Source organism: Tetrao urogallus (assembly GCF_951394365.1).
Source record: "Tetrao urogallus genome assembly, chromosome: 8".
NCBI classification, from domain to species: Eukaryota; Metazoa; Chordata; class Aves; order Galliformes; family Phasianidae; genus Tetrao; species Tetrao urogallus.
In genome coordinates, this window is record NC_136821.1 from 9,275,889 (window position 1) to 9,291,348 (window position 15,460).

At 45.3% G+C, this 15,460-nt stretch overlaps 1 protein-coding gene across 1 annotated transcript in view; it reads right to left on the reverse strand.

Annotated features, from left to right (window-relative positions):
- Positions 1-15,460, reverse strand: part of KALRN (kalirin RhoGEF kinase) — a gene marked incomplete at both ends in the record, with an annotated part of 437,411 nt that overhangs the window by 39,860 nt on the left and 382,091 nt on the right. Inside the window, 2 exons of the mRNA XM_079539220.1 lie at positions 2,168-2,272; positions 3,114-3,397. Coding sequence (XP_079395346.1) covers positions 2,168-2,272; positions 3,114-3,397 — 389 coding nt within the window. The remainder of the gene's footprint in view (positions 1-2,167; positions 2,273-3,113; positions 3,398-15,460) is intronic.

Below are 15,460 nucleotides of genomic sequence, written 5' to 3' on the forward strand. Positions count from 1 at the left end.
GCCTAAAAATCTTTCAGGGTGAAGCAAAACACTTCTGTGATGAACGAAAGAGCCTGGTTTGTGTAGGGCACATTGAAAAGTGGCATTTCAATTCCCTATTGAGTAATATAAATTTGTAATATGAAGATCTATGATACTTTTTGGTTATGGGCCTCCAAGAGCAGCGAGGCATTATCACTGTTCAAGAAAGGGGTAGACGTGACACTGAGGGACATAGCTTAGTGGACATGGTGGGAATTGGTTGATGGTCGGACTAGATGATCTTAGAGGTCTTTTCCAACCTTAATGATTCTGTGATCTCTGTGATCTGTGATCACTGCTGTCTTGCACATGGGCACCGTGGATGTCCCCTCCTGCTACTGCTTCTTCCCCAACCCACAGGCTGTACAAACAAGCAGTAACAGGACATGCCCAAAATCTAGGACCAAGTAACACAGTTAAAGAGCTTTTGGCTCCAGAATGGCTCAGACATCGCTCACGCAGGGCTTTGGTGCCAGGGAGTTAGGGACATAAAGCGAATAGGGGAAGAAAAAGAGAACATAAAAAGGTCTCAGATGCATCTTGTTCTATTTCATCCTCTCTTTTAGGACTGAGTGAAGAAATAGGATGCCAAAATGCTCTATAAAGCTCTGACATCTGGAGAGGAAAACAGTTTAGTTCCACAAGATTGGTGCTGTCAGAAACGTTTTTACAGAATAGTGAAATGACACAGCGTGTTAAAAAACAAAAGTAACGACCACAACAAGAGCAGGGTTTTGCTGTTTTGTCTTGTCTGGCTTTCTTTAAATAACAACCCCCCAAACATGTAGCTAAAAGCCCCAAAGAGCAAGCCAGGAGCTCTTGTGCTGGGCACGGATCCACCAGAGCAGCACTCGCAGTGCTCAGAGGGCAGCAGTCTGCGCCTCCAGCTGCTTCCTTCTGGCCTCGCTGCCACCATCATGTTGTAACATTTCCTGACAGATTAGCAGTGAGTCCCGAGCCCTTTCCTCCACCACTCTGCTATGTGAGTCCCACAGTTGTTTGCACCAAACTCCTGCCTGAACCATACCCAAGAACATTCTGGGTTGTTGTGTTTGGGTCGGGTTTTTTTGTGTTTTTTTTCTTTTCTTAACATTATATTAATCTCCCCTATCCTTGCTTCTTGGCATGCAGTAATTACAATCAGAGGATAGAGATACTGAAGTGTCAGTGCTAAAAACAGATGCCAGCAGGAAAGCAGGAAGCAGCTAGATGGGGGGACGGATTTTTGCAAGGGAGATGCCAGCACTGGGAATGGGTAAAGAGCATACGCACAGACAGGACCTGTGCTATCTGAGAAACACTTTCATAACTAAGTTCACAGATTCAAGCTTCACAGATTCAAGATTCACAGCTCAAGTACAAAACAGTAATTGAAGAACTCTGTGAACAACTACACCATCTATGGCAACAAATTCCTGATGTAATGCTCTACAGACCCAAACTAACAGCTGAGAACTATGACGGGCAACATGGCACTCAAAGACCAAGGCCCTCTGCACTCCTGAGAGAAACTTCAGGTCCCTTGGGAGCTTCTACACTAAGTGGAGCTGATACACATATAACCCAGAAATGCTGAATGATATGACTTGGTGGGATTTCCCATGTGAAAGTTTAAAGCAATTGAGAGCTGAGGTTGTATGGTGAGACAATCACACAGAAAGGTTAGGGTCAGGGTTGTGCAGAGCACAAGTTATCTAGCTCTTGGTAAGGGTGGTATTTTGGATTCAGGCAGACTCCATCCATCACCTGTCCTTTTCCTCAGGCCCAGGCTGCCATCAAATACCTCTGCTACTGTGACTGCCAGCCACTGGCAACATGATTCTATGATTGTGTGATTCTATGACACTTTTAAAACCTATGTGGAGAACATGCACAGTCAGCCTGAGAGGAATTTCTAACCCCACACAACACAAACACACAACACCTGTCATAAAATGAGATAGCAAGGCTAAACTGCTCATCAGGCACTATTTGTAAATATAGAAAGGTATCAGGTTATGATTCACACACAGATGTCTGTTGTAAGCACACACCTAAGCCCAGACACTGGAAGAACTCCGTGAAATGACTATGAGACAGCTACATGAAAAAATGCTTTAAGAAAATGTTTAAGAACAGCAAATTAATACAGTAAGGGAGGTCTTACCATCTCATCTTGGGTTGGATCATTGTCAAAAATCTTCATAGGAGGAGGAAGAGGTGTGTGAGATTCTTCATCTGGCTCATCTTCTCCCCAACCTTTCTTGCTCTTCTAAGAAAAATGAAATAAAATTAGAGGCAAGTAGGGGCTTCTTTTTATCTTTTTAGACATTTGATCCCTACCACCAGGCTTTGAGTCCACTAGTAATACTGAAACTACCTCTGTATGGCAGTGAAGAGAGTTGTAGGTAATACCAAGTATCATAAAAAAGAAGCAATTAAAAATGTATGGTTTTGCCTGTTAATCCTTGTGCACTGCTTTTTTCAGAAAATATAGGTACTGTGTGAGATAAGAGCTAAGGCAGTTACATCTGTCTGCATGCTGACAGAAAAACATTTTCTAATTTAAATGAGAACTCGATGCACAGTTTTCAAAATGTGTTTCTCTATTTGCTTTCAGTTCGTAACCTCTCCATTTTTCTGCCTGATTCCACATTCACTTTATCAGGAAAGAGCCATTCTAGCAAAGAACATGCCTGCAGAGAAACTGCAGCTACAAATACGCAGCTGGTTTAACAGAAATGTGGCTATTTCTCTGAGTGTTCTCTTTCAGTAAGGAATTACACTGCCATAGCAGGAGAAAGGTGATATGAACCTCAGCAAGGAGTGATAACAGCTGCTCAGAAATAGCTTCATTTCTGTCCTTGGCAGATTTCCAGCAGGCTATTAAAAAACATCTCGTTAAATGATAACAATAAATGCAGACTCTGAAATGTTCCCTGTGTATTACATTGTTCTTTGGAAGACAGTGCTGTATGCAGCACAGCTTTAATCCATTTAATTTTTCATACAATTCGCTGCTTCTTGTAGACCCTAAGCGAGCTACATTCGCTTAAGCATGAATCACCCACCACCATCAGAGATTCTCTCCTGCAACAGACACCAACACCCACCTCATCTGCGCTGTCTCCTTGAGGAGTGGTTTCATCTCCAGTCTTTGGTGAGCCGAGGTCAAAACTCTTCCTGCCATCTCGCACCTTCTTTTGCTTCTTGATGTTGCTCTCGGCCTTCCCGCTGTTCAACCGGCGCACGGGGCTCGTCAGCCATTTCTTCAGTGTGTTGGTCGAGCGCTTGGGGCCGGGAGAGCTCTGGATGGAGTTGAGGGATGGCTGGGGCTGTAAGTTGGCCACTGAATCGGACTTGCCCCCGTTTTCATTGGAAGAGACCGAATATGCCTCTGCAAGAAAACAGTGCATGTAACGGATTAAAACAGCCCCTCTCCTGTTTCCTAGCTCACATCAAACACTTGGCATTCCTCAACATGAAAACACAAGATGCTTCAATGGAAAATTTTGTGACCTCTGAACATTGTGTAATCTTCGTTGCATGCCAGAGAGGAATATGCCATGCAACATGCATCTTTTACAATCTTACACACTTTACCACACATCTGTCCTTACGAAAGGTCACAGGCAGCACAGTTACCCAGTTTTTGATGAGAGCCTGAATTTCATGTTCAGTGCTGAATTTCTCAGCTTCTTCTCACAGATTTCATTGTGAATTGCCAGGAAGAAGCTAGGCATGAAAAGCAGATTACTACAAGAGACCCGAGAGCCACCAATACTTTGTCAGGTCATGACGACATAAATGTTTCTCAGTCCTAGCCAGACCCAATAACATTACTGTTGGTTTGACTGCATATTAACTTTTGAAGGTTATTTGAAGCACCTTGAAATTATCTGCTTTGTCCCTGAAAGTAATTTGTTAGAAGACTTCAAACCTACTCTAGAACTATGAAATTGAAATGAACAATTACAGAAGATGACAAATTGTTCAAAGGAACCAAAGAAAACACCCAAGTTGATACAAGGCAGGCTTTAAACCAGAGATTTTCATTATGTCCTATGCAGGAGACTCTGCTGAACCATATCCAACTGTGATTATCAACCCCCCGAAGCAATGACCAAAAATGTGCCAATATCAGTAAGTCTTTAGAAACAAAGCAAACAAGTTGCTGGAACATTTCTCAATTGCCCTTTAAGAACAAGTGTCCTGCTCTCACCTTCCTGAAACTGTGGCAAAAGCAACTCCCTCCCCAGGAGCAACCGGGGACCATGACGTTTTATTTCATTCAGCTCAAGAAGAAATCACTATTTATTTATTTTTACAGAATTCAGAAATTCTGTCACACTCCCATAAAGTATGTCTCATATTGTACATCAGAAAGCAGTCATCTAACATTACTGCACATTTGTAGATGCTTATCTCTGAGTCTCCTAACCAACCCAGCAGAAAACAAAAACATGAGTTACAGCACACGAATGCAGCCTGGTGCATCCAGTCACTTTCAGTCCAACAACAAACACCACTGCGGATATTGGGTAATGCACATGCTGAGGGAGAGCTGCCCTCCCAGAGAACAGTTGCTTATTCTGATTTAGAAGCCAGCAGAGATTGCAGCCTACCTTGTAAAGTGCAGTTCTGAGACATCACAACTAGACAGCCTCAGTCAGAGGTCAAACCAATGATTTATTACGTATCTGGCATCAAAAATCATGTACTTAGAACATGTGGAAATAACTGTAACCAAGTAGAATAAGTCAAAGTCCATTTCCCTGAGAGCAGAAAATACACTCGTCTGTTTTCTGACAACGGGAGGAGCTGGAGTGAGTGTGCCTGGGAAGATGGCAGATCCCAGGAAGAGCTGCTCAGATCTTTCTGGTCCACTACTTTCTGACATTCCTCCATCAGGGCAAAGCAGGAGTCTTATCTCAGAAAGGCCTACTTTCAGCCAGCTCCTGCTGATATTCTGTGAATGTGTAATAGCGTTAAATGAACGAGCGCGAGATAATATTTGTCTGTGGGCAGCTTATCTTCCATTCAATGGGCTTCAGACAGCCTCCTGGGGTGGGCTCCATGTGATGCTCAGGCAGTTTTTCAGCACACCTTGCATCAGCACAATTCAGGCTCTCAAGATGGTGATTTTGAGCGCTTGGCCAGCTCATAGAGTGTGTGCACCTTCACCCTGCTCTCCATGCCCCCAACCAGAAAGTCCTACTGCAATGGGAGCTGTGCTGCAGGCACGGGAGGAGAAGTGCTGAAAGAGTTCAGGTAGGAGGTGGAGTCTCTGTCCCTGGAGGTGTTCAAGAAATGTTGAGATCTGGCACTGAGGGACACAGTTAGTGGGCAGGGTGGGGATGGGTTGATGGTTGAACTAGATGGCCTTAGAGGTCTGTTCCAAGCGCAATGATTTTCTGATCCTTTTGTTTACCTCTCTGCATGCTGTCACTTTCAGGGTTGTAATCTGGGGAAGGCACGTGTAACACAGACTTTGCGGGGGAGAGGGCTTAGGCAAGAGGTGGAGTGAAAACGTGGACAAACTATCTTCCATGTCTTTGTTAATTAATGTACAGAGAGGCTTTTACTACATCCTGGAAGCAGCATAGCCCAAACTACAACCTTGATCCAAAGGCACCTTGTCAATTTACCTGTTAGTAATGGAAGGGAGCTGATAGGAGGTGAAATGGAGTCTGATCCAACCCCACCAGCCCAAGGACTGTCAGGAACTCTCCACTGCCACCCAAGAAAAGGCAGTAGTGAGGCAGAAACACTCAAAGTCCCACAGCTGGCCAACAGACTACCATCACCAATTGTAGGAATTTTGTCTGAAGTTTAACCTACAGCCAGTAATGATCTCCAAACTGACCGCCAGGCTTCCAGACCAGCAAGTGAAGAATACTGCCAGCCCAAAAGTTTCAAGAAGATTTGGGTAATGAGGAGTGTTACACAGTGCAACAATCCTACTTGAAGTAGGCTTGTGACTTTCCTGCTCAAGGTCATGGCAATGGTAATGGAAAAGGCTGTTTACCAGGAATGGCCTATTTTCCATACCCCTAGGACTAGGCACATGACCCTAGAAGATATCAAGTCTCCTTCACTCTCCCTGCCTGCTGCATGTTCCAGCTCACCACTGTTTTGGATCAGGGAGGGAGACCTGGGCTTGGTTGGCCATGCAGCAGTTCAAGGCTGCACATGGAGACTGCCCTAGCCTTGTCTTCTTTCTGGACATGAGTGTGCTCTCTAGATGGAGGACAGGCAGGGAAACAGAATGGAAAGGACATATGTCTGCTACCCAGACACCATGAGAACCTCCAGCGTTGGGTGGCTCTGCTCAGTACCCAACACTTGTACAAAGCACTCCCACCTCATTGTCTTATTCCCCACCATGAACAAACATGCGCTGTCCAAAAACACACACCTACAATCCATACACAATATTTATAATCTTTCCCCCCCTCCCCCAAAGGAATTGCCAATACGGCCATGTTCTTAAATGAGTCACACTTGCTATTTGCCATCCCTGCTGAGAATGACTTTTTTATACATAATACAGGTCAACCTGACACAGTCACAAAGGCAAGAGTGGAGCTGAAGAAAGAGCAGAGCTCGCTTAACAACAGACAGAGAAATGAAACACATGAAATCTGCCAGGAAAGACTTTTGGGACGACCTCCAAAACCCTGCTTGTGTGAGCTGCACTGCTTCTGTGACACGTACCGTTACAAACACATTTATCATGGCACGTGGTAGGAGGTGGAGATCCAAACACGGAGTGGATCAAGCAGAACACATTACTGTGTTCTTCTTGCAAAGCACTAGCACATATGCGCTCTGCAAAGTGTACTTTGAGAGCTGTCTGGAAGCAGACTGTGCTCAAGAAGAGCCAGTGAGCACTTTGAGTGCGACACAGTGGCTCATGGTACAGTAATTCAGGCACCCACAGAAACAAGTGGCTGAAGGCACACCGCAGCAGCTCTGCAGGCACTGCGGGGCTGGCAGCGAGCTGCACTGCGTGGTCATCGTGTCACTGTAGGCCTGTCTAAAAAAAGATCTCTGGTGAAGCGGGACGGGTGCGTGGAGGTCAGCAGATGAGTGTGGCTAGATGGACTTCCTGGCCAACCCAGTCATTCAGCGAGGAGAAATGACTGTTTCCAAAACACCCCTAAGCGAATCTCCAAGAAACTTCTGGCAATATGACTGTGGCAGATACACAGCCAGTGCAAAGAGTTTTAACATTCAGAGCTTTCACACCGCCAGAGTCATGAAATGCTTGCTGTTGTTGCTGCAGTGAACAGACGGCTACAAAAGCACAGCTCTTTTACTTGGAAAATGGAAGGTTCCAGCTCTGTGCAATGCTGGGTGAAAGGAAAAACAAAAACCTCACAGATGTCTTCTAGCGGTATGGCTGTATTCCCACTTGAGCCAGTAGGAATTGCTGTTGGAACTGAACACCAAGACGTTTTATTTTTACCTCCCTGTTCCCCACAGCACACAGGGGAGCAGAGGTCTGACCAGGATAACACAGCATCGGATCCATCTGCAGAACCCGAGTCTGTAACAGGAAGTGGGAAAGGCTTCTCTTTTTGATCCATACTAACCGTAGACTGTTTATGATAGGAGGGAAGTATGCTTTGATAACCAGACGTTAATACAGAACAGGGCTATGAAGATGCATAACTATGCCAGGACACACTCCTGCTTGAGCTAAGAAGAGGTGAATCATTACATGGAACCAGAGGGTGTAGGCACGGCTCCAATTCTCACCCCTGAAAAACAGCCTGAGAGAAAAGGATTTTTTCACAGAAGCCAGAGAAGACGAGCCAGAGTGGGACCTCGGTAATTCTGTTAGCATGTGCATGTAAATCAATTTTTTTTTTTCCCCACAAAAATAATTCCACTCATGAATGAAAGCCAATAATGACAATCTGACCAATGAGCACATAAATTAACACCGCTCTGCTCAGCAGAGCCCATTTCCCATATTCAGTGATTGCTGTAAAATAACATTTATGACAAAGACAGAATTGAATCAGATGTCAATGAAAGACTGACTCGGTCCTTTCTCAAGCTACAGCTTCCTGAAGGACAGGAATCTCTGAAGCAGAAAATCCTGGAAAGAGGGAGGTACCCAGACTCCCCCTGTGCACAAGCACATCCCCTATGTTAGTATTACGCACTAAACAAACAAGGATCATCCAAGCCACCAAAATTCACTCCTCCCCTTCCCCCCCGGCCCTGTCCAAGAGCAGCTCTTGCATCCAAAAGGCTGTAGGCTCCAGGTCACATCTCAAGGCCCCACGAAGCTTTATGAGCTCTCTGGGGCTCTACCACCTCCTGTTTGCTCCAGCACTAAAGGGGTAAAGCTCTACTCAGCAAAGATGGCCGAAGGAGCAATAAGCAGTTTCTTTGGTCTCTTCTGTGCTTTTGTATTCAATGTCCAAAACATGCTCAGAGAAACATTTTTATTGGCACAAGTCAGGGTTACAAAACCTTGTGGCTTAGGCAGATGACAGGACAGATCCCAGTTTTAGCATTAGAGCCTATTCTGCATGTAAAATCTGGCATGGATTTGCTAAAACATAGGGAGGTTGCAATATCTGGATAATTCAAAGTCACTTTGCAGCTATTCCTCAAGTGAAAATGCTAAACACTGCTTCATGACAAATGTAAATAATGAACCTGACAAGTTTTAATGTCAGCAGATAAACTGACTTCTCAGGCAACGCGTCTGTACCAGGTCCCAAGTGAACATGAGGAAATTTTCAGTGCCCGCATTGGACACAGATAAAGGACAACTGGCATGGAAAGCCCTTTAGATTAGAAGTGCATTTAACTTGTGCAATGAAATTGCAAAACTCTCCTGAAGTCCTCCTTGGCTCCCACCTGTGCCCTGTCCTGCTTGCATCTGAGATGCCAGCAAGGAAGAAACAAGGGGATGCAGCATAGGACCCTGCTTCACCCACAGCGCAAAGATACCTTGAAATGCTGCTATCAAAATCTTAATGCAAATTTCACTCCAAGTTCAAATGTTCTCCCTGTCTTTATAACCGCCTGGAAATGAGCAGACTGGGAAGCTTCGGCAAAGTCTTCTGTTTGTATCTCAGAACATCACTTGAAGCTTCACTTTGGAAGTAATGCCCAAAAGCACAAATCAATCTGGCAGGACTCTCACAATTCCATTTATGTGGATAAAACGACTTCAGTCCAAATTTAAAGAGAGATACGGAGTTAAATATTTCATGCAAATGTTTCTAGTCCAACAGAGAAAGAAACCTACATTGCTAAAAGCAGACGTACTTGACAAACTTTCCAGTCACTGTAATGTGAGAACTCAAATTTTGACTTTTGGGATCACTGCCAGACATGCAAACGAGACTAACTTCCAAAATTAACTGGAAAAAATAAATTAATCACACAACATTCAGAACGCAACTGTTTCTTTATTCCATAGCTAATATTTCTTGGAAATGGGCAAGAAGAGCCGTTTGACAAAGATGATGTTCTGCAGAATTCCCCGTAGTCTTGCTGTGATGAAAAAAGGATGTTCCTGGGAGGATCGCAGTAACAAAGCTTCCCAGTTGTTGCTTCCAGGCAGGAGATGAAGCAGAGGACAGCAGGCACTCACCTAGCTGGGGTGCTGGTTTCTCCCAGCAATCAAGGAGCCGTGCTTGCTCCTGCCCGAGAGCGATGCAGAGCAGGATGCCCCCCTGCAGGAGCCTCTTTCTTCTCATTAACTACAGAGGGAGCCCAAGTAAATTACACCCTTGACTAAATTTAGTTATTGTGAATCCCCTTCCCACATTTGAGTATGCTTCATACCAGGCCGATCTCACAGCAGGAAATGATTAGCTGAAGTTAAGCATCTGACAATTCCCTTTAATGAGCAATAACTCATGGCAGGCCGCCATTAGCTCCAGTTGAATAGTTTTTATTTTTAGCTGGTGTTGCTCAGATGAGGCTTTCATCCAGCATGTGCTGGGAAAGCTGACATCCCAAAGTAGTCTCCAGGTCTTGGTTGTGCCAGCCGGAGCGTCAGGGCTCAAGAGCGCCGGTTCCCGGAGGTCAGAGAAAAGTCACCGCAGTTCTGGGAAAGTTTCAAAGGGTGAGAGAAAGCCCAAAGCCTGGAGAAGCAGCACAGAGGCGCACGGTCTCAAGAGACCTTGCAAGAGAAGTTCCTGAAACCCTGAGAGCGTGCAGAATGAGGGAGCCGGGCCGCTGAGAGAGAAGCTGCACAAGGGTAAGGCACAGTGCTAGAGCTCTCCGTGTGGAAACACGACTTCTTTGCTGTCCAAGAGTGCTGGTAAGAAGAACAGCCACAGCAGTCACTCCCGCCACAGTTATGGTTTCATATGGGCGTAAAGCTATTGCCAGAGGCAGCCTTAGGGAAGGCACGGGGAGAAGAGGAAAAGGGGTTCTGAGATGGATACAGGGCAGGATCTTGCTTCCTGTGGATGAGCCTTTAACCCAGGAGCTGCAGCAAGTGAGTGCAGGACATGTCCTTGACCTCTGAAGAGGCTCTCAGGAAAGTGTGCAGCTTGACCTGGCAGCACTCAATTGGCAGACACGCCTGTGGTCCTCCTCATCAGGTGTCCCAACCCAAAATACGTATCCATATAACAGCTTACAACTGTGATGAGCATCCATGATGGGAGGTTTCTTTCCATTTATGGGCCTTTCCATAAGACCCCTCATGTAAGCCGCTCTGAGCTCACGATAAGAATAACAAGAGGACATCACACACAGAGTGAATCCACTCATCTATCGGGGAGATGCTCCTAGCCAGCTCCTGTCCCCAAATACCAACAGATAGATGCGCTACTGACCAACCTTGAGCCCTTCAAGGGACTCTCATTACCTCCCCAGGCATAGCAAAGCCCTTTTAGAATATACTTTTACTGAATGAAGGAGTGTGGAAAAGCTCAGAAAAAGAGCCATTGCTCCACACAATAGTTTGAGGACAAACACAGTAGGTCTGCGTGTTCAATTTCATTCACCCATTCTCTTGGCTGGGGCTTGAACCCAGCGCTCATCCTGATCCAGCCCAGCAACACATCTGCGGGGAACACACATAGGAACAGTCTTCTGGCAATGCCTCACAGCTGAGTGAATGGAGGCACGCATCTCACTTTAGTAAAGAAAGGGAATAAAAAGTCAAGAGTAACAAGATCCAGAAAGGGCATGCTTTTTTTTTTTTTTTTTTTTTTTTGAACAAACCAACATTTATTTCAATTTAGTCAAACAGCTTGTTGAAGCACTACTAAGTTCTTCTACTTTACATTCTGTATTTACACTGTCCTCGTTCTGTGACAAAAAAAACATCATCTCAAACCCTGAAGTTTCCAGAGTAAGTGTCACTAGCAACAAAATGAACAGGACTCCAAACACAAAGCAAAATCCTCCTTGATATATTTTGACAGGAGACTTATGCACGTTTTAAAAAAATAAAAATAAAAAAAGTTTTAACCCTGAACCTTTAAAGAGACCTGTGTGGGATGATGAGGGGGAAAATGTCATGATTAAAGCTGAACAAGAACAGCATTTGCTGGCCTTTGCAAGTACACTGTTACTTTTAGCATAAGGAACTGTGAGATGCTTTGGCACCCACACAGAAGCAGACTTCTAAACTTTGATCTAAGCAATGTTGCTCTGCTGAGAGTGCTAAGGGTACCAGAGACGGTGAACGCTGCCTTTTATCCTAGTGGTGGGCACAAAAACAAAATTTATTGCACGTGGTTTCCAAGCAGCTGTTAATACAACACAAGCCTTATTCTTCTGTAAAGCGTCAGGGGTCAGCTTCATTCAGCAGCTTCCAAACTGAGCTACTGTAAGAACGTTTCCACATTTAATGAAGTCATTTCTCAGTCGAATGACATCACTGGACTAGATGATCTTAAAGGTCTTTTCCAACCTTAATGACTCTGTGACTGCTAAGGATAGCTCTGCTTTACGCTTGAAGCCAGCAGCCTCTATGCAAGCTGAACCACTGCTGAACTTTGTGGGAGAGAGGAGGACATCTGAATGTCTTATTTGTATCTCCCTACCTCAAAGGAAACCATAGCTATGTTCCCAAACAATTCCTAATGGAAACAACTGAACAGCATCTGTGACAAAATAAATTGGAATTGGAAAACAAAAAGCAAGAACAGAACCCAAAGCTTTTGGGGGTAGGAAGTAAAACTGCATGTTGAGAAAGAAGGAATTGGTCATTAAACTTTCCAGGCACACATAGGGCTCAGAAAGCACAGAAAACGAGCAGAAAAAAAACAAACACAACAGTGTGCATCTTAGCGTCAGCTTCTTTTGCCAAATGCAGTAGCTTCCAACATTCAGCAGCTGTCTCTTGCTTTCTAGTGGTGTGGAGTTCTCTTTGGTACTTGGAGGCTGTCAGGAGCTCCGGGCAAAGAGAAAGTCTTTGTCCATTTACCAACCAATTCCAAAGGCGCTGATCTTGAACAACTTTACTAAGCAAGAATGATACAGATGTCTAGGAAAGGGGGCTTTTTTCTTAGTAAAGTTGTGGTAGGTGCAGTGGAAACCCAAGGCAATCTACATGCTTGTCAAATTGTGCCTAGGTAAGAACAGAGTCCTCCATGAACGTCTCTCATTTGTTCCCTCTTAAATTATTCAGGCTCTGACAGCCCCTGAAAAGAAAAGAATGGAACAAGGATAAGTCGCGAGTGGTGCAGGCAAGAGCGGACACCACGAAACCACCAAGAACAACGAGGTTGGGGTGCTGGACAACAGACACACGGCAGCCTCAGCCTCCACGGCTGCTGCCCAAAGCAGCTTCCTGCACACCCTTTTCCTCCAGAAATACCAGCGGGAAAAACAAGCTCACAGCAAAGGTACTGGTTGGGATGGATTGAGAAAAGTAATGAATGAAGTAAATGCAAACAGCGGTTGGGAAATAAAACACACAGATAAGAATTGCTGGTGCTTGCGATGCTTGGCTCTTTGAACACAGCACAGGAAAACTGCTAAGCAGCTCGGAGACTTTTAAGTGCACACTCAAGACTGTCAGACTTTGGGAAGCTTTGGATCACTCAGCTTAAGCAGGAATGGAGAACATCGCTTGCTGCCCCACGTAACAGCCCATGCGATCTGCGTCCCAGTTGCCTGCAGGGCAGGGAGCAGGACTGGAAGGAACCTTCCCCACAGCACCAGTCAGTGCATTTATCATCTACCATCTACCATTTATCATCTAATCTATCAGATTACTGCTGAAATCACTGCTACGCTGCATCTGTAGGAGATATGGGATGGGAAATCGAGCTCTCAGAGACATCTGCTGCTCAGGGCAGGAGGGCTCTGCAGCACTCTGCTGAGCCCTCTGAGGCTGTGCCTTGACCCAGCCACCAGCATCCCCAGTACAGCTGCTCCTGAGGAACTGTGTAATTCAGGTTTCCGGAGGGCCAAAAGGAACATCCTATGGTTTCCCAGCACTTGCGTCATTGCTCCTTACCAATAAGCTCTGCATGGGAAAAAAACCCTTAAGTCCAGCTCAGCAGAGAGCTGCACTGCAACAGCATCATTTGGCTTCCCATTGCATTAGTGTGTAATCACAAGTAGCTGCAAAACTGTTCTATCAAGCAAGAGAGATTACCATTACAAACCCTTTCTTCAAAGCTACATCACTGTTGCTGAGCAGTGACTTCCTTCAGAACAGCCACATCCTTCAAAACAACTAGGAAAAAGAAATACTTTTATTTGAACACAACAGTGAGAGTAGGCTGGTTGAGCAGCAGAGGCTGACTCTGAAAACACTTTGTTGAGTGGGGTAATCATTGAATGCAACACACAATGCCCCACCACAGGCATCCTCCCCCCCGATAGGTCTTTATCTCCAGGACAAGTGAGCACAGTGAACATTCAGGAAACATTAGTCTTCAGGTGTCTGCCTGCAGCTTGCTGTGCTCAAGTCCCTACTCAGAGACACACTGCCAGTTCAGATGTTACAGCACTGCTGCCAGCAGCTCCAGCCCTCCCCACGCAGCCTGGGATGCTCACTCTGAGTGAGCTCAGTGACACTGAGACACAGACAGGGAAGATGCTGCTGTCTGCTCAGCACCTGGCAGTGCTGTGCTCTGCTGTCACAGAACTGAAGTCACTGCTGGAACACTCGCAGTACTTGCCTCCTTCCTGCCTACAGCTATGATTTTCCTTCTGCTGCCCTCCTAAGGATCCCTGTTGATTAATACTTATTCTGTTTCCTAAAGAAATCTATTCAGCCTTCACATACTACAACTGAGAGCAATGTTTGAGCATCATGTTGGTCCTCAGGGTTCAAACTACAGAAAGTATAATGAATAGCAGTCTGGAGGCACTTAAACGGTATTAGCTGTGAATCATCTTTTTACACTGTACCACTCAGATACATTTGGATCTAAAAGACATTTGCATTTCTAATTAAAACAGATTACCATTAGTAATGAAAGAATGTCTTAAATCAGAATCCTTAGGCCATAAAAGCTAATTGCACGATGCTAAAACTGGATTTCAAAAATATACATATTATACCCCCTGCAGGATTAATTAGGCAACACGTCTTCAAAAGAGTTCTCGAAAGTGTATTTATTCAGCATGTGGTTAAATTATATGGGGTTGTGCAACCCCTCCCATAGCCTGCCTTGGAGCCAGGGCCACAGTCTGCAGGGTGCTCAGTGTGGGCAGAGGCTGCAGCAGAACCCAGTGCAAAGGGACACATGTTGGGCTCTGTACCAGGCTCATCTGCAGACCTGGCTCCCAGGCTTCAGCCCTTAATGCAGCCTGGAATATAATGCCGTATGGCTCCAAGACTTCGGAGGTGTCGAGCTGCACCAAGGCCAATGCTGGCTGCAGCACAGTGAGCCATCAAGTGCACTGGGGTGCAACAGCAGTCAAGTAGTCAAGTAGTAACTACCAAGTAAGTCCTTATGTGACAACATGCAAAATGGGAGATGTATTTGCTGTTTTCCAAAAGTACCAAGGCATCAGAGTTCCCATACAGTGGAAGAGCATCTGTAGGAACTGGGAACTGCTGGAAGGTAAGGGAGTGAGAAACCAGAGCTGCAAAGGACTTTCTGCAATGCGATATTATGCACATCGCATTAGAGAAAAAGCCAATGACATACATGCAAACTGAAGCATATTTAATGGCTCTCTCCCCATCAAAGAGAAGCTGTTCTACTATTAGGAGCTATAATCCAGTTTTCAGGTTCCATTTCTCGTGTCATTAGGACTCCATCAGTGACATTTTCATGTTTCATCCTATCTGCAAGGAGTCCAGGTGACGTGTGCAGCTTCCACATTCTCAGTCCAACAGGAACAGCCAGGGCAACAGCATCCAAAAGGAGATGGGATGCACTAACTGCCTTTCATCCCAAGGACCAGTTGTCTTTCAGGATAATCAGCCACATCAAATGTGAACTAAAAGCAAACAGGTTGAGTTTTGGTTTGTGGTTCTACCACGGCGAAGAACACT